The sequence below is a fragment of the Pseudophryne corroboree genome, chromosome 2 (genome assembly GCF_028390025.1).
Source record: "Pseudophryne corroboree isolate aPseCor3 chromosome 2, aPseCor3.hap2, whole genome shotgun sequence".
Classification (NCBI taxonomy): domain Eukaryota; kingdom Metazoa; phylum Chordata; class Amphibia; order Anura; family Myobatrachidae; genus Pseudophryne; species Pseudophryne corroboree.
This window is the reverse complement of record NC_086445.1, coordinates 138,113,188-138,133,355: the sequence shown is the minus strand read 5'-3', so window position 1 is coordinate 138,133,355 and position 20,168 is coordinate 138,113,188. Positions and strand designations below refer to the sequence as shown.

General features: G+C 45.7%; 1 protein-coding gene and 2 pseudogenes across 2 annotated transcripts in view; 1 reads left to right on the top strand and 2 right to left on the bottom strand.

The window, feature by feature from the left end:
• The window catches only part of USPL1 (ubiquitin specific peptidase like 1), a 112,380-nt gene that overhangs the window by 45,458 nt on the left and 46,754 nt on the right, over positions 1-20,168 (bottom strand). For both annotated transcript variants that reach the window (XM_063951751.1, XM_063951752.1), the window contains 3 exons: positions 16,976-17,062; positions 8,718-8,847; positions 7,528-7,653 (listed from right to left, as the gene is read on the bottom strand). In XM_063951751.1, the coding sequence (XP_063807821.1) occupies positions 7,528-7,653; positions 8,718-8,847; positions 16,976-17,062 (343 nt within the window). The remainder of the gene's footprint in view (positions 1-7,527; positions 7,654-8,717; positions 8,848-16,975; positions 17,063-20,168) is intronic.
• Positions 17,968-18,086, bottom strand: LOC135051906 (5S ribosomal RNA; annotated as a pseudogene).
• LOC135051894 (5S ribosomal RNA) lies at positions 19,286-19,404 on the top strand (annotated as a pseudogene).

The window sequence follows — 20,168 nt, the reverse complement described above, 5'->3', positions numbered from 1 at the left end:
TTTCTTCACCGTGTCTGGGTCTGTGTCGACCGACTGAGGTAAATGGGCATTTTACAGCCCCTGACGGTGTTTGAGACGCCTGGACAGATACTAATTTGTTCGCCGGCCCTCTCATGTCGTCAACCGGCTTGCAGCGTGTTGACATTTTCACGTAATTTCCATAAATAAGCCATCCATTCCGGTGTCGACTCCCTAGAGAGTGACATCACCATTACAGGCAATTTGCTCCGCCTCCTCACCAATATTTTCCTCATACATGTCGACACACACGTACCGACATACAGCACACACATAGGGAATGCTCTGATAGAGGACAGGACCCACTAGCCCTTTGGGGAGACAGAGGGAGAGTTTGCCAGCACACACCAAAACGCTATAATTATCCAGGGACAACCTTTATATAAGTGTTCCTCCCTTATAGCATTTTAATATATATACATATCGCCAAATCAGTGCCCCCCCTCTCTGTTTTAACCCTGTTTCTGTAGTGCAGTGCAGGGGAGAGCATGGGAGCCTTCCCACCAGCCTTTCTGTGAGGGAAAATGGCGCTGTGTGCTGAGGAGAATAGGCCCCGCCCCCTTTTCGGCGGGCTTCTTCTCCGGAGTTTTAGATATCTGGCAGGGGTTAAATACATCCATATAGCCTCAAGGGCTATATGTGATGTATTTTTCGCCATACAGGTATTATACATTGCTGCCCAGGGCGCCCCCCCCCAGCGCCCTGCACCCTCCGTGACCGCTGTGTGAAGTGTGCTGACAACAATGGCGCACAGCTGCAGTGCTGTGCGCTACCTGATGAAGACTGAGAGTCTTCTGCCGCCTGGTTCCGGACCTCTTCATCTTCAGCGTCTGCAAGGGGGGTCGGCGGCGCGGCTCCGGGACGAACCCCAGGGCGAGCCCTGTGTTCCGACTCCCTCTGGAGCTATGTCCAGTAGCCTAAGAATCCAATCCATCCTGCACGCAGGTGAGTTGAAAATCTCTCCCCTAAGTCCCTCGATGCAGTGAGCCTGTTGCCAGCAGGACTCACTGAAAATAAAGAACCTAAAAACTTTTTCTAAGTAACTCTTTAAGAGAGCCACCTAGATTGCACCCTTCTCGGCCGGGCACAAAAACCTAACTGAGGCTTGGAGGAGGGTCATAGGGGGAGGAGCCAGTACACACCATGTGATCCTAAAAGCTTGCTTTTGTGCCCTGTCTCCTGCGGAGCCGCTATTCCCCATGGTCCTGACGGAGTCCCCAGCATCCACTAGGACGTTAGAGAAACAGGATTTTTAAACCTACCGGTAAATCCTTATCTCCTAATCTGCAGAGGATGCTGGGGTCCACTTCAGTACCATGGGGTATAGAGTGTTCCGCAGGAGCCATGGGCACTTTAAGACTTTTTCAGAGTGTGAACTGGCTCCTCCCTCTATGCCCTTCCTCCAGACCTCACTATAGGAACTGTGCCCAGGGAAACGGACAATACGAGAAAAGGATTTACCGGTACTTTTAAGTTAATGGTGAGATTCACACCAGCTCACACTTCAACCATGGCATACAACATAACACATGCCAACGAGCATGACCATTGCAGCAACGTGCGAACACAACACCTGTGTAAACCTATAACAAAACAACTACTGCAGGTAAAGTACGCACTGGGTTAGGTGCCCAGCATCCTTTACGGACTAGGAAAAAAGAATTTACCAGTAGGTATAAAAATCCTGTTTTCTCATACGTCCTAGAGGATGCTGGGGTCCACTTTAGTACCATGGGGTTATACCAAAGCTCCAGTACGGGCGGGAGAGTGCGGATGACCATGCAGAACCGATTGACCAAACTTTAGGTCATCAGCGGCCAAGGTATCAAACTTGTCAAACTTAGCAAACGTGTTTGTCCCTGACCAAGTAGCTGCTCGGCAAAGCTGTAATGCAGAGGCCCCCGGGGCAGCCGCCCAGGATGAGCCCACCTTTCTTGTAGAATGGGCATTCACTGAATTCGGTATCGGCAATCCTACCGTGGAATGAGCGTGCTGAATCGTACCTCTGATCCAGCGCGCAATCGTCTGCTTAGAAGCAGGACACCCAATCTTGTTGGGAACATACAGGACAAACAGTGCCTGTTTTCCGTATCCGAGCCGTTCTTGCGACATAAATTCTCAAAGCTCTGACCACATCCAGAGACTTTGAAGCAGCGAAGGTGTCAGTAGCCACGGGCACCACAATAGGTTGGTTTACATGGAAAGAAGAAACCACCTTTGGAAGAAATTGCTGACGAGTTCTTAATTCAGCCCTATCTTCATGGAAGATAAAGTAAGGGCTCTTGTGAGACAAAGCCCCTAACTCAGACACCCTCCTCGCGGATGCCAAGGCCAACAGCATGACCACTTTCCAAGTGAGAAACTTTAACTCCACCTCCTGGAGACGTTCAAACCAATCTGATTGAAGGAACTGCAAAACCACGTTAAGATTCCATGGTGCCGTAGGAGGCACAAAAGGAGGTTGGATGTGCAGAACCCCCTTCACGAACGTCTGAACTTACGGAAGGGAGGCCAATTGTTTCTGAAAGAAAACAGACAAAGCCGAAATTTGGACCTTGATTGAACCCAATCTTAAGCCAGCATCCACACCCGCCTGAAGAAAATGGAGAAAACGTCCTAACTGAAATTCTCCCGTTGGAGCCTTCTTGGTTTAACACCAAGACACACATTTTCTCCAAATACGGTGGTAATGTCTAGACGTTACTCCTTTCCTGGCCTGAATAAGAGTGGGAATGACTTCTTTGGGAATACCCTTTCTGGCTAGGATCCGGCGCTCAACAATCATGCCGTCAAATGCAGCAGCGGTAAGTCTTGATACACGCACGGCCCCTGCCGCAGCAGGTCCTCTCGAAGAGGAAGAGGCAGAGGATCCTCTATGAGTAACTCCTGAAGATCCGGATACCAAGCCCTCCTTGGCCAGTCTGGTACAATGAGGATCGCTCGAACCCTTGTTCTTCTTATGATCTTGAGAACTTTTGGAATTAGTGGCAGTGGATGGAACACGTACACAGACAGAAATACCCACTGGGTCACTAGTGCATCCACTGCTATTGCTTGTGGGTCTCTCGGCCTGGAACAATATCTCTGAAGCTTCTTGTTGCGACGAGATGCCATCATGCCTACTTGAGGAACACCCCAATGACCTGTCACCTCTGCGAAGACTTCTTGGTGGAGGTCCCATTCTCCTGGGTGGAGATCGTGTCTGCTGCAGAAGTCCGCTTCCCAGTTGTCCACTCCCGGAATGAAAATTGCCGACAGAGCTCTTGCATGTCTTTCTGCCCAGAGGAGGATCTTTGTCACCTCTGCCATTGCCGCTCTGCTTTTCGTTCCGCCTTCACGGTTTATGTACGCCACTGCTGTTACATTGTCCGACTGGATCTGAATCGGTTGATCTTGAAGAAGATGCATCGCTTGTAGAAGGCAGTTGTAAATGGCTCTTAACTCCAGAACGTTTATGTGAAGACAGGTTTCTTGACTTGACCATCTTCCTTGGAAGCTTTCCCCCTGTGTGAATGCTCCCCAGCCTCGGAGACTTGCATCCGTGGTTACTAAGACCCAGTCCTGAATCCCGAACCTGCGTCCCTCTAGAGGTGATAACTGTGTAGCCACCACAGGAGCGAAATTCTGGCTTTGGATGACAGGATTATACTCTGATGCATGTGTAGATGGGATCCGGACCACTTGTCCAACAGGTCCCACTGGAATACTCTGGCATGGAATCGGCCAAACTGTAGGGCCTCGTAGGCCGCTACCATCTTCCCCAACAACTGAATGCATTGATGAATCGACACTTTTGTTGGTTTCAGAATTTGTTTGACCATTCTCTGGATTTCCAGAACCTTTTCCACTGGAAGAAATACCCTCTGTACTTCTGTGTCCACTATCATCCCCAGAAACGATAATCTTGTCGTCGGGTCCAACTGTGACTTTGGAAAATTTATGATTCAACCGTGCTGTGTAAGTACTGTCGGAGAGTGCAATGCTCTGCACCAACCTTTCCCTGGGCCTTGCTTTTATCAGGAGATCGTCCAGGTAAGGAATTATATTGACTCCTTGCTGTCGAAGGAGGACCATCATCTCTGCCATCACCTTGGTAAACACTCCCGGTGCCGTGGATAGCCCGAACGGCAACGTCTGAAATTGGTAATGACAATCCCGCACTGCGAATCTCAGATAAGCTTGATGTGGAGGATAGATAGGAACATGTAAGTAGGCATCTTATGTCCACTGACACCATGAAGTCCTTTTCCTCCAGACTGGAAATCACTGCCCTCATAGATTCCATCTTGAATTTGAACATTTGCAGGTAGAGATTCAGTGTTTTCAGATTTAGAATCGGTCTGACCGAGCCATCCGGCTTCGGAACTACGAAAATGCTTGAATAAAACCCTTCTCCTTGTTGCGACAAGGGAACCAGGACAATCACTTGATCCTGACAATTTTTGTATTGCTGCTGATACCACTTCCCTGTCTGGGACAGAAGCTGGTAAGGCCGATTTGAAAAATCAGCATGGGGGAATGTCTTGAAATGCCAGCTTGTACCCATGGGACACTATTTGTAAGACCCACGGGTCCAGGCCAGATTGAACCCAAACCTGACTGAAGAGCTTCAGACGTGCCCCCACCTGAGCGGACTCCCGCAAGGGAGCCCCAGCGTCATGCTGAAGATTTAGCAGAAGCAGAGGTTGATTTCTGCTCCTGCGATCCTGGAGACGCTGTGGACTTTTTACCTTTTCCCCTTCCTTTACCCGCAAAGAAAGGGGAACCTTTACCCTTTTTGTATTTATTGGGCCGAAAGGACTGCATCTGAGAGTGATGTGTCTTTTTCGCCGCTGCAGGAGCATTAGGCAAAAATGCCGACTTACCTGCGGTAGCCGCAGAAACTAAGGCAACCAGCCCATCTCCAAACAAGGCCTCGCCTTTATACGGGAGAGCCTCCATATTCCTTTTGGAATCTGCGTTCCATTGGCGAGTCCACAACGCCCTACGCGCTGAAATTGCCATGGTAGCGGCTCTTGATCCCAAGAGACCAATATCTTTCATGGCTTCCAGCATGTACGCAGCTGCGTCTTTGATATGACCTAACGTTAGGAGTATCTCGTCTATCTATCGTGTCAATGTCTGATGACAAGTTTTATGACCACTTTTCAATAGCACTACTCACCCACGCACAGGCAATGGTAGGCCTGAGTAGTGTCCCATTGGTCACATAAATAGATTTCAACGTAGTCTCTAACTTGCGGACTGCCTGCTCCTTTAGTGAAGCCGTCCCAGGCGCAGGGAGAATCCCCTTTTTTGTTAACCGTGACAGGGCACTGTCTAAAATGGGGGGTGATTCCCACCTTTTCCTGTCCTCTGCAGGAAAAGTGCAAGCTGCCTGAATTCTTTTGGGAATCTGAAATTTCTTTTCAGGGTTTGACCAGACTCCCTCAAAGAGACTGTTCAGTTCATGAGAAGGAGGGAAAGTTACATTAGTTTTCTTCTCTTTATTAAAATAAGCCTTCTCCTGTGGTAAAGGAGGGGGCTCCGTAACTTCTAATACCTCCTTTATAGCAACAATCATGTATTGAATGTTTTTTGCTAACTTTGGATCTATTCCCCTGGAATCACTAGTGTCGACACAGGAATCAGAGTCCGTGTCTGTATCAGTTTGTACTACTTGTGCAAATGACCTTTTTTGTGAACCAGAGGGGTCCCCCTTGTGGATGAAAAGGCAGAACTATTAAAAATCACGTCTTTCACAGATTTTCTCCAGTTTTCTGCATGAGACTCAGACTTATCCAATCTCTTACTAATATGATTCACACTATCACGTAATTCTTTCATCCATTCAGGCTCGTGGAGCGACGGCAGCGCCACCACATTACAACTCTACGTCCCTAAAATGGCTCCCTCAGGGGAAGAGCTCCCTGCCTCAGACATGTCACACACGTGCACAATCACACCAGACACTCCAGGGCTAATGGAGACAGACCCACAGTAAAATCTGTCAGAGGGACACAGAAAAGGAATTGCCAGTGCACAACTCGGCGCCAAAAGAAAAAATTCCTGTGTCGCGTCTTTTGTACACAGACTTGCAAGCGCTTATAATGCCAATAATAGATCTTAGCATCTAAAATATTACACTCCCCCCCTTTTTTGCACCATGATACTTGGTCAGATGTGGAGAGGAGGATCAGCGTGTCTTCCCCTGCTGCTGCTGGGCAAAAATGGCGCTGAGAAGTGTGCTGGCTGTCTGAGGAAGAAGCTCCACCCCCTGTAAAGGCGCGTTTCCCCTCAGGCAATACAACTGATTTTTATACTGGCGGGGGTGTAGGACCTTGTAAAACATAGTATGCTACCTCTTGCCAGTGAGAGTAGGGTTTCATGCCGACCAGGGCGCCCCCACCCCCCGCCGGGCTCTGTGTTATGGATAGCATGTTCGTGCTCGCTGCGCGGTACCTTAAGTCGTCACGATGACCTCTCTGCAGATCTCCGGTAACACTACTCACCAGTCTTCTGACTTCTGGCTCTGTTAGGGGGGTGACGGCGTGCTGTGGGAGTGAGCGCATAGCCGCAGCTAGTGTTCAGTACCCTTCAGGAGCTAATGGTGTCCTGTCAGCAGAAGCAGAGCCATGAAACTATATAGGAAGTTGGTTCCTACTTCTTCCCCCTAAGTCACACGAAGCAGGGAGACTGTTGCCAGCAGTCTCCCTGTAAAATAAAAAACCTAAACAAAGTCTTTTAGTAGAACTCAGTAGAGCTCAACTGGAGTGCGACCAGTCTGCCTGGGCACATTTTCTAAACTGAGGTCTGGAGGAGGAGCCAGTTCACACTCTAGAAAAGTCTTAAAGTGCCCATGGCTCCTGCGGAACCGTCTATACCCCATAGTACTAAAGTGGACCCCAGCATCCTCTAGGACGTATGATAAAGAGGATATCAGAGTTTGCTCAATTTCTTATCTGAATTAGTTTGGATGTGGTGACCATGGTAATAAAAGCAGAAGGACTTAAGAGATCGTAAAGACGACTAATAAAGGTCTTATTTTGTGCCAAAATATTGATATTATCATTAAGGAATGAAGATGGGAAAGAAGTGAATGAGTGATAACTAGTGGGGAGTAGTCATGTTGTGGGGCTGGGAATCTAAGTTTATTCTGTACAGGAGGCATTCTCCAACCTCGCTCCTCAAAGCACACTAACAGTCCAGGTTTTAAAAATAGCCAAATTAGCAAAGGTGACTTAATCAGTACCTCCATTATTTTACTTAATCTGGATATCACTAAATCCAGGACTGTTAATGTGTCTTGAGGACTGAGGTTGGGAACCACTGCTGTAGAGCAATAGTAAGGCAGATTGTTAAACACAGGGGAATAGATAGGTGTTTTTGAATGAGTGGCAAGGGACGAAGGAGAAATTTATTTTCCTATATTCTAGGGCACTGGATTGTTATTACCCTGGTCAACGATTTATTGCATCAACACATATTAGACTGTAAGAGTGTAATGGACAGTAACACACAGCAACTTACTTTTCCAAATCCATTGACCGTTTTTGATTTGCGTCGTGACACTTGTTGCATGGAGCGGTGTGCAGCGCATTCAGTGGCCGCCATCCTGGGACCACCTTTGTGAAAGTGGTCAATGTTTTCTGGCAGCTGCAGGTAAACATACAAATCACAAGAAAAAAAACAAAGATGATCAGACATAATCACAACTGGCTGCCCTGCATAAATCCCTCTGCCCTCATCAACTACAGCAACAAGGCAAGAATTATTATACATCTATAAAAGGGATGGACAAATCCCAGAAGCCAGGACGGGCCCAATAACACACTTGTTAGAGTAAATTGCCTTTTTGTTTAAATCTAAATTCTATATGTATGCATATAGGGGATGCAGTTAATTTGCCAGCTGTCGGGATCCCAGCGGTTAGGATACAGACGCCGGAATCCTGGCAGCCAAGAATGAAGACAATGATTCCGGCATCCGGGCTCATAGAAGCTATTCCCACTCGTGGGTGTCCCCGACACCCATAGAGTGGAAACAGAAGCTGTGGCGAGCGCGGCAAACCACCGAGCCTGCAATGGAACTCTTTGTGCTCACCCTGCTGCCGGCATACTGGCGGCTAGGATTCTGCGGTCAGTAAATTATACTGATCCTGGGAAGGAATAGGAATAGAGGGATAGCAGAACTACAGCAACAGGCAAGGTACTAAAAAGAATAATAGATGGTGGACAGGAAACACCAGAAAGAAAAGAGTTGCCATATATATGGTAGAGAAAGAAAGTGAGAGTAATTTCTATTGATGTCCGTGTATGGCTTTTTTCTCCAGCTCCTAAAATCTATTGTTATTTGTTCATCCCAATTTATAACCTTGCTACTGTACAGAATGAATACCACACACACGTGAATAATTGGTTATACTTTATGCAATAAACTTCCTAGATTTATATGATTAGCTCTTGTATTTTAGAACAGACTATGGGGAAGATTTATCAAACCTTCTAAAAAGGTACTAGATAAATGATGGCTAGAATTTGCTGGCTACGTCAAACACCTCCATTTGTTCTCTTTAGTAGATTTGATACAGCGTCCCCTTAGTAAGAGTAGTAACACAATGATGTGACTGCCAGAAATTTCTTAACTTTTGCAGTAATACAGGCTGTGTGTATACAAAGTGACTTGTGTTACCCATCACTGTATTTGAAAGATGCTCTCACCTATCTTGGTAACTATATCCACAGAGCTCGCATTTAAAGTTCCACGTGTAATTGTGCACAAAAAGTTTTTCAACCTCTGGGTCCTGTTTCAGTAGTAATGGAAAGGCAAAGACCGGGCTCTCTTTCTGTCCTGTAGTGAGAACGAAAGGGTTAAGCAGACTTTAGACAACATAAAATAAGAATTTACTTACCGATAATTCTATTTCTCGGAGTCCGTAGTGGATGCTGGGGTTCCTGAAAGGACCATGGGGAATAGCGGCTCCGCAGGAGACAGGGCACAAAAAAGTAAAGCTTTACTAGGTCAGGTGGTGTGCACTGGCTCCTCCCCCTATGACCCTCCTCCAGACTCCAGTTAGGTACTGTGCCCGGACGAGCATACACAATAAGGGAGGCATTTTGAATCCCGGGTAAGACTCATACCAGCCACACCAATCACACCGTACAACTTGTGATCTAAACCCAGTTAACAGTATGACAACAGAAAGGGCCTCTTAAAGATGGCTCCTTAACAATAACCCGAATTAGTTAACAATAACTATGTACAAGTATTGCAGATAATCCGCACTTGGGATGGGCGCCCAGCATCCACTACGGACTCCGAGAAATAGAATTATCGGTAAGTAAATTCTTATTTTCTCTATCGTCCTAAGTGGATGCTGGGGTTCCTGAAAGGACCATGGGGATTATACCAAAGCTCCCAAACGGGCGGGAGAGTGCGGATGACTCTGCAGCACCGAATGAGAGAACTCCAGGTCCTCCTTTGCCAGGGTATCAAATTTGTAAAATTTTACAAACGTGTTCTCCCCCGACCACGTAGCTGCTCGGCAGAGTTGTAATGCCGAGACCCCTCGGGCAGCCGCCCAAGATGAGCCCACCTTCCTTGTGGAGTGGGCTTTTACAGTTTTAGGCTGTGGCAGGCCTGCCACAGAATGTGCAAGTTGAATTGTGTTACAAATCCAACGAGCAATCGACTGCTTAGAAGCAGGTGCGCCCAACTTGTTGGGTGCATACAATATAAACAGCGAGTCAGATTTTCTGACTCCAGCCGTCCTTGCAATGTATATTTTTAAGGCTCTGACAACGTCCAACAACTTGGAGTCCTCCAAGTCGCTAGTGGCCGCAGGCACCACAATAGGTTGGTTCAGATGAAATGCTGATACCACTTTAGGGAGAAAATGCGGACGAGTCCGCAGTTCTGCCCTATCCGAATGGAAGATTAGATAAGGACTTTTATAAGATAAAGCCGCCAATTCAGATACTCTCCTGGCAGAGGCCAGGGCTAGTAACATAGTCACTTTCAATGTGAGATATTTCAAATCCACCTTTTTCAATGGTTCAAACCAATGGGATTTGAGGAAATCTAAAACTACATTTAGATCCCACGGTGCCACCGGAGGCACCACAGGAGGCTGTATATGCAGTACTCCCTTGACAAAAGTCTGGACCTCAGGGACAGAGGCCAATTCTTTTTGGAAGAATATTGACAGGGCCGAAATTTGAACCTTAATGGATCCCAATTTGAGACCCATAGATAATCCTGATTGCAGGAAATGTAGGAAACGACCCAGTTGGAATTCCTCCGTCGGAACCTTCCGATCCTCGCACCACGCTACATATTTTCGCCAAATGCGGTGATAATGTTTCACGGTGACTTCCTTCCGTGCCTTAATCAAGGTAGGAATGACTTCTTCTGGAATGCCTTTCCCTTTTAGGATCTGGCGTTCAACCGCCATGCCGTCAAACGCAGCCGCGGTAAGTCTTGAAAAAGACAGGGACCCTGCTGTAGCAGGTCCCTTCTCAGAGGTAGAGGCCACGGTTCGTCCGTGAGCATCTCTTGAAGTTCCGGATACCAAGTCCTTCTCGGCCAATCCGGAACCACTAGTATTGTTCTTACTCTTCTTTGCCGTATGATCTTCAATACCTTTGGTATGAGCGGCAGAGGAGGAAACACATACACTGACTGGTACACCCAAGGAGTTACCAGTGCGTCCACAGCTATTGCCTGTGGATCTCTTGACCTGGCGCAATATTTGTCCAGTTTCTTGTTGAGGCGAGACGCCATCATGTCTACAATTGGTCTTTCCCAACGGTCTATTAACATGTTGAAGACTTCTGGATGTAGACCCCACTCTCCCGGATGAAGATCGTGTCTGCTGAGGAAGTCTGCTTCCCAGTTGTCCACGCCCGGGATGAACACTGCTGACAGTGCTATCACGTGATTCTCCGCCCAGCGAAGAATCTTGGCAGCTTCTGCCATTGCACTCCTGCTTCTTGTGCCGCCCTGCCTGTTTACATGGGCGACCGCCGTGATGTTGTCCGACTGAATCAACACCGGCTTTCCTTGCAGGAGAAGTTCCGCCTGGCTTAGAGCATTGTAGATTGCTCTTAGTTCCAGAATGTTTATGTGAAGAGACTTTTCCAGACTCGTCCATACTCCCTGGAAGTTTCTTCCTTGTGTGACTGCTCCCCAGCCTCTCAGGCTGGCGTCCGTGGTCACCAGGATCCAATCCTGAATGCCGAATCTGCGGCCTTCTAATAGGTGAGCCTTCTGCAACCACCACAGAAGTGACACCCTTGTCTTTGGTGACAGGGTTATTCGCAGGTGCATCTGCAGATGCGACCCTGACCATTTGTCCAACAGATCCCTTTGGAATATTCTTGCATGGAATCTGCCGAATGGAATTGCTTCGTAAGAAGCCACCATTTTTCCCAGGACTCTTGTGCATTGATGTACTGACACTTTTCCTGGTTTTAGGAGGTTCCTGACCAGATCGGATAACTCCTTGGCTTTTTCCTCTGGAAGGAAAACCTTTTTCTGAACCGTGTCCAGAATCATTCCTAGGAACAGCAGACGAGTTGTCGGGATTAAATGGGATTTTGGAATATTCAGAATCCACCCGTGTTGTCTTAGCACCTCTTGAGATAGTGCTAAAGCTGTCTCCAGCTGTTCTCTGGACCTTGCCCTTATTAGGAGATCGTCCAAGTATGGGATAACTAATACGCCTTTTCTTCGAAGAAGAATCATCATCTCGGCCATTACCTTGGTAAAGACCCGAGGCGCCGTGGACAATCCGAACGGCAGCGTCTGAAACTGATAGTGACAGTTTTGAACAATGAACCTGAGGTACCCTTGGTGTGCGGGGTAAATCGGAACGTGTAGATACGCATCCTTGATGTCCAAGGATACCATAAAGTCCCCTTCTTCCAGGTTCGCTATCACTGCTCTGAGTGACTCCATCTTGAACTTGAACTTTTTTATGTAGAGGTTCAAGGACTTCAGATTTAGAATAGGCCTTACCGAGCCATCCGGCTTCGGTACCACAAATAGAGTGGAATAATACCCCTTTCCTTGTTGTAATAGGGGTACTTTGACTATCACCTGCTGAGCGTACAGCTTGTGAATGGCTTCCAACACCCTCTCCCTTTCGGAAGAGACGGTTGGTAAGGCAGACTTCAGGAAACGATGAGGAGGATCCGTCTCTAATTCCAACCTGTACCCCTGAGATATTATCTGCAGGATCCAGGGGTCTACCTGCGAGTGAGCCCACTGCGCGCTGTAATTTTTGAGACGGCCCCCCACTGTCCCCGAGTCCGCTTGAGAGGCCCCAGCGTCATGCTGAGGTTTTTGCAGGAGCCGGGGAGGGCTTCTGTTCCTGGGAAGGAGCTGCCTGTTGGTGTCTCTTCCCTCTTCCTCTGCCTCGTGGCAGGTACGACAAGCCCTTTGCTCTCTTATTTTTGTAGGAGCGAAAAGGCTGCGGTTGAAAGGTCGGTGCCTTTCTCTGTTGGGGAGTGACTTGAGGTAAAAAAGTGGATTTCCCGGCAGTAGCCGTGGCCACCAAGTCTGATAGACCAACTCCAAATAACTCCTCCCCTTTATACGGCAAAACCTCCATGTGACGTTTTGAATCCGCATCGCCTGTCCACTGTCGTGTCCATAAGGCTCTTCTGGCTGAAATGGACATAGCACTCACCCGAGATGCCAGTGTGCAAATATCCCTCTGTGCATCACGCATATAGATAAATGCATCCTTTATTTGTTCTAACGACAGTAAAACATTGTCCCTATCTAGGGTATCAATATTTTCAATCAGGGATTCTGACCAAACTACTCCAGCACTGCACATCCAGGCAGTTGCTATAGCTGGTCGTAGTATAACACCTGCATGTGTGTATATATTCTTTTGAATAACTTCCATCTTTCTATCTGATGGATCCTTAAGTGCGGCCGTCTCAGGAGAGGGTAACGCCACTTGTTTGGATAAGTGTGTGAGCGCCTTGTCCACCTTAGGGGGTGTTTCCCAGCGCGCCCTAACCTCTGGCGGGAAAGGGTATAATGCCAATAACTTTTTTGAAATTATCAACTTTTTATCAGGAGCAACCCACGCTTCATCACACACGTCATTTAATTCTTCTGATTCAGGAAAAACTGTTTGTAGTTTTTTCACACCATACATAATACCCTGTTTTACGGTATCTGTAGTATCAGCTAAATGTAACGTCTCCTTCATTGCCAAAATCATATAACGTGTGGCCCTACTGGAAAATACGTTTGAATTTCTACCGTCGTCACTGGAATCAGTGCCCGTGTCTGGGTCTGTGTCGACCGACTGAGGCAAAGGGCGTTTTACAGCCCCTGACGGTGTTTGAGGCGCCTGGACAGGCATTAATTGATTGTCCGGCCGCCTCATGTCCTCAACTGACTGTTTAAGGGAAGATAAACCATCACGTAATTCCACAAATAAAGGCATCCATTCTGGTGTCGACCCCCTGGGGGGTGACATCTGCATATTTGGCAATTGCTCCGCCTCCACACCAATATCGTCCTCATACATGTCGACACCACGTACCGACACACACCGCAAACTCACAGGGAATGCTCTAATGAAGACAGGACCCACTAGCCCTTTTGGGGAGACAGAGGGAGAGTCTGCCAGCACACACCACAAAGCGCTATATATACAAGGGATATCCTTATATTAAGTGCTCCCTTATAGCTGCTTTAATATATATATATATATAGCCATTAATGTGCCCCCCCTCTCTGTTTTACCCTGTTTCTGTAGTGCAGTGCAGGGGAGAGACCTGGGAGCCGTTCTGACCAGCGGAGCTGTGACAGAAAATGGCGCCGTGTGCTGAGGAGATAGGCCCCGCCCCTTTTTCGGCGGGTTCTTCTCCCGCTATTTTTCCAGTCAGGCAGGGGTTAAATATCTCCATATAGCCCCTATGGGCTATATGTGAGGTATTTTTAGCCTTGTATAAGGTTTATATTTGCCTCTCAGAGCGCCCCCCCCCAGCGCTCTGCACCCTCAGTGACTGCCCCGTGAAGTGTGCTGAGAGGAAAATGGCGCACAGCTGCAGTGCTGTGCGCTACCTTATGAAGACTGAGGAGTCTTCAGCCGCCGGTTTCCGGACCTCTTCACGCTTCAGCATCTGCAAGGGGGTCGGCGGCGCGGCTCCGGGACCGGACTCCACGGCTGGGCCTGTGTTCGATCCCTCTGGAGCTAATGGTGTCCAGTAGCCAAGCAGCAAATCCACTCTGCATGCAGGTGAGTTTACTACTTTCCCCCTAAGTCCCACGTTGCAGTGATCCTGTTGCCAGCAGGACTCACTGTAAAGAAAAAAACCTAAACTAAACTTTCTCTAAGCAGCTCTTTAGGAGAGCCACCTAGATTGCACCCTTCTCGTTCGGGCACAAAATCTAACTGGAGTCTGGAGGAGGGTCATAGGGGGAGGAGCCAGTGCACACCACCTGACCTAGTAAAGCTTTACTTTTTTGTGCCCTGTCTCCTGCGGAGCCGCTATTCCCCATGGTCCTTTCAGGAACCCCAGCATCCACTTAGGACGATAGAGAAAATAAAAAAATAAGAGTGTATATAGTTTACACTGTGCAAATAACCCATTCAGCACCAGAGTGTAGCGAGGCAAAGAAAACATTCATTATTCATGCATCATGATTTATCCATATACTGTATTTTACTTTGACATGTCGCAGAATGGGTATGCACAACTGTGCACTAGCAAAAGATTTACACTTCAATAGAACACCTTGTAACTCTGGTTTGTGTTAATTTAAAATGAACGCAATAATTTGGACAGTAGAAATTATATATGATTAAATATATATATTTTATTAGCAGTTACTGCTCCACTGTTGCATGGACGGTACAAGTTTTTAAGACTCCTACCCAGCAAGTTCTAAAGCCTCAAATTAACTGGATGTATAAACTATGATCCCGACATTACTACCTGCCCCAGTTTCACACGTGCCTCACATCTAATCTAGGCACATGTCATTTATAGCAACCAACAACTTAATCTCCTACTTGTTTGTGTGTCCGCCCCATTGGTGGAGTGTAACTACAATAGGTGCCCTCACCTTAGCAGAATGCAACTAAAAATGAAAGCTTTACAAATGGCACCCTTGAACCATCATATACACAGGTGAAAAACCCTTACATACTACTAAAACGTGGGAGACAAGGACACCGTAAAACTGGAATGTTTTGCTGCGGATATAATCCGGCAAAGTTCATTTTAGATGGCAGAGCCATTAAAATCCGTACCTTGCAGATGTTATTCCACTTACACTATAGCACGTAGTCCAATAAGTCCAAAAACGTATTAGTCACTTCTCAGACACCTGCAATGAAGGGGTGCCACCTAATTAAAAATAAACTGCACATGAAAGTTTTAATCAATGTGATAGAGGTGCTCCCAGTGCTGAAGGGGTTAAGGAGTGATCTCTAGGAGAGCCTTGCACTATATATGGTATTGACCACTATTCCTAACATATACTACTCTTCTACACAGAGATTAATCATTTTCAGAATGTCAACTGTACAGCTGACAAATCTCCCATGATGCCTAGCTATCATCGGCCAAGGAAGGGAGTTATGCTGAAGACTGCTGACAAAAGAACACCCAGTATAGTTTTATTCCTGAACAATGGGGAGAAACAGTCTGAACAAATCGTATACCAAGGACTAACTAGAACTGCAACCAGCCACACAAAGATTATACTGATATGCAACCAAACATCCATGCATGCATTAAAAAGATACATCACATTAGCTATCAAGAGAACAAAAATGTGCAACAAACGTATTCTTAGGAAATTATTCAATTCTGTGCAATGTGCTGCCAAACACCACTGCAATGTGCGGGTGCACGCACATTTGCCTATTCTGGTAGGGCAACATTACAAGTTTTCCTTGCTCTCCTCTATTGGGTGCGAGGAAAAACTTGTGATGTTGATGGCTGAATTATGCCAATACTAAATGGAATCGTCACTTAATGTTTTTTTGTGTGAAGCAAAACAAATCTAGGAATACCACTGACAACAAAGCCACAGAATATTGAGAGACTCGCAAAAAGATATAGAACGACTGATAATCTTCGCAATTAACATATCACAGAGGGAGCATGAATTTACAGAAAACTGGAAAACTGGAAGTAATTTCTTAAAACTTGGTGGGGGTACAGGAAATCATTTGTGCACTCTGTTTGGGGTATATGGCAGGGTGGATAAAGATTTAAGGAAGATAAGAGTTTATACAATAGAACATGGATAGTATATGGTTGCATTTAGGTGATTGCAGAGTGTCATAAAGGAACCCCAAAACCATACAACGATTAAGATTTATGAAGTGATTCCAAAAGCTATGAACCAGCTGTATATTATGCTATGAGTATAAACTCCTGGATTGCAATCCATTTATATGTAATTACATGTACGTTATAGCACGGCTGCCCAGTTTTCCTTTGCGAGGACAACCTATATTATCGATGGGATGTAGTTATGTGACCGGCAGTCAGGAGACCCATACAGTGGGAATAGAACCTGTGGCGACCCAGAACCTATGGGTCGCTCTATGGGTCAGGAGACCCATAGAGTGGGAATAGAACCTCGCCACCCAACCCGCAGTGTGGTAAGCGAAGCGAGCCCGCAAGGGGCTACTTGTGCTCACACCCTCCCTCCCCTCGCCATTCCGCTGCCGGTAAACCGATACACACCCATTATTGATGTATACTGGCTGCATCTTGTGCGATAATCGCGTTTACAGTTGCACTTGTGTATGCTTGCAGTGTCTGCTTATAACGAGTTTATGCATTTTAGAAATTGAGGTCTGTAATAAGCTTACACCCGCCACCTCTTCCTAAAATCTGGACACTGCATCTTTCTAAATATCACTTGCAAATATGTATGCTTGCACATTCAGTGATCTTATTCCACGTACAGTACGAATAGTTGTACATACCTAATTCACACTTCAGAAATGGCTTCAGCTTGTCAAAGACGTACATTCGCACTTCATTCAGGCTTTTCTCAAACGTACTTGTCCCTCCTGCAAGGTGCACGAAAGAAGGATTGTTTAGCTGGGGGGATGAAAGTAAAACATTTGACAGAAAAAAGGGTGCAGGAAAGAAACAGTGGAGGTTCAAGGGCTATTTATTACCAAATTAGCAATTTGTTTTTTAGTGAAATTAGGGTAAAAACAAAAGGGCAGGCTATTATTGCCAGAGGCAGGCAATGCTTCCATTAGTCCACCAGAAGTGATCCTCTGTTCTCTTACTTAAGAGAAAAAAAGACTTGTGTTGTCTCACTGGGGCACACTTTGTTTTTAATTTATGTACATATATTGTTGTGTGTATGTGAAAAAAGGATGAAAATAGATCTAAAACTTAACTTTTATTAATTTCTTAGTCAGACGAAACTGTTGTTGTTTATATCAACAACAGTTAATTAAAACAGAATTAAACAGTAGTATGTTACTCACTTGTTATGGGGTAAGTGGCAGGTTGCTGGTCTGCACACCCACTGAATTATAAGTGAGTGTTAATATTTGACGTTCATCAGAGCGAAATATGAGATTTCTTGTTCTCTCTATCAACTTATGATATATTATTTATATATTCATAAGAGAGGAACAAGAAGAACGGCTTCTCAACTGCCGACTCCTTCTGGATGGAAAAGAATTGTGGGCGTGGTTAGGTAATAGTACCTAAATGCTGAATGATATTAACCTATATTTATAGGTGGAAATAGAGGATATAGGAAAGTATTGCAGAACGTTTGTAGGTGGAAATAGAGGATAGGAAAATTATTACAGAACCAGTCACTTCTGCTTTTGCCCATCTGTATTCATCGAATGGGCAATGAGAGAGTGTGTTGTTGCCTCAATTTTCTGGTTTATGAAGGAAGTGAGTACACTTCTACTTTCCTGGGTACGAGTGGGTTGTGTATCCCTTGATACTACAGTACCCGGTATTCCCAGAGGGTCTCCCTTTCTGGTACTTACCAGGCCCAACGCTGCTTGGCTTCCAAGATCAGACGAGATCGGGCATGTCCAGCGCGGTATGACTGTAGATAGTTAGGACAACATCTACTGGCATGCGGGAGTACCCAATTGGATGAGAGAGTGTATGAAAAGAGGTTTTCCAGTAATTGACCAAGTTGGTATAGAATAAGGAAATGATAGATCTGATATTTCAGAGAGAAAAAATAGACTCAGTGTAACACTTCTGCTGAACAAGCTCCTCCCAGCGAAACGCGCGTCACTTCCGGGCCGCACAGGTATGAAATATCGTCCCTCGCTGTCCTGAACAGCTCTCCACACTGGGATTCCATCCCCAGCTCCCACTTACGTTACACAGCAGCAGCGGGGTATTAGCACTTCCATTCTATGCAAGCTGCACAGACAGTGACCGTCTCTGCTCCTTTAGAAAAACAGTACCAGCTGCACTCCTCAGGATACTGCACACTTATAAACATATACAAATTATTGTGCAGCAAACCTATACAGGGAGTCATAGCTGGCAAGATCTGGATTGCTTGCAAAACAGACCTATACCGAGTCATTCCCATCCCATGAGAGTGTGTTACAGTAATATACACAAATTATATATATATAGTTCAGTACGGTTTCATGTCATGTTCAGGACACAGGGCATACCCCAACAAATAGTGTGTGTATATGTGTGTCAATTTTCTTATGTTAACCTATGCCTAAAGGGATGATATATGACAACTATCTCTAAGTATTGCGGTGTATTCTTTGCAATGTATATCTGAATGTAAACATTGGTTATCTATCACTCTGTTGTAGAACAAGGATTTACTATCCTCATTATAATTCATGACCTTGTACACAGAAACAAGGGAGCAATATAAAATTGTGTATATTATTTTGATAATTATTTTTCCCTTGCTTGGAACTTCTTTTTTTGGACTGAATCACTCCTCGATCAATCCAATTAGACAATTTGGATAAAATTGTATAATTTTTTGCAACCCATACCTGAACTCACAATTATCCACTTCTTGTACTTATATTCATGCACTCTCTCATCCACAATTGAAGGGTCATCCTCTGCAATGCCCAGTGTGGTAACAGGGGCCTCCTAGTGGACAGCAGAAGTGTTACACTGAGTCTATTTTTTCTCTCTGAAATATGAGATCTATCATTTCCTTATTCTATACCAACTTGGTCAATTACTGGAAAACCTCTTTTCATACACTCTCTCATCCAATTGGGTACTCCCGCATGCCAGTAGATGTTGTCCTAACTATCTACAGTCATACCGCGCTGGACATGCCCGATCTCGTCTGATCTTGGAAGCCAAGCAGCGTTGGGCCTGGTAAGTACCAGAAAGGGAGACCCTCTGGGAATACCGGGTACTGTAGTATCAAGGGATACACAACCCACTCGTACCCAGGAAAGTAGAAGTGTACTCACTTCCTTCATAAACCAGAAAATTGAGGCAACAACACACTCTCTCATTGCCCATTCGATGAATACAGATGGGCAAAAGCAGAAGTGACTGGTTCTGTAATAATTTTCCTATCCTCTATTTCCACCTACAAACGTTCTGCAATACTTTCCTATATCCTCTATTTCCACCTATAAATATAGGTTAATATCATTCAGCATTTAGGTACTATTACCTAACCACGCCCACAATTCTTTTCCATCCAGAAGGAGTCGGCAGTTGAGAAGCCGTTCTTCTTGTTCCTCTCTTATGAATATATAAATAATATATCATAAGTTGATAGAGAGAACAAGAAATCTCATATTTCGCTCTGATGAACGTCAAATATTAACACTCACTTATAATTCAGTGGGTGTGCAGACCAGCAACCTGCCACCTACCCCATAACAAGTGAGTAACATACTACTGTTTAATTCTGTTTTAATTAACTGTTGTTGATATAAACAACAGTTTCGTCTGACAAAGAAATTAATAAAAGTTACGTTTTAGATCTATTTTCATCCTTTTTTCACATACACACAATATATGTACATAAATTAAAAACAAAGTGTGCCCCAGTGAGACAACACAACAGTCTTTTTTTTCTCTTTTGCCTCTTCGTGAAAAAAAAAAAAAACAACAATAGTTTGTTCTGAACTAAAGTCCGGGAGCGCCACCAACCCAGCTCTACCGCAAAAACCC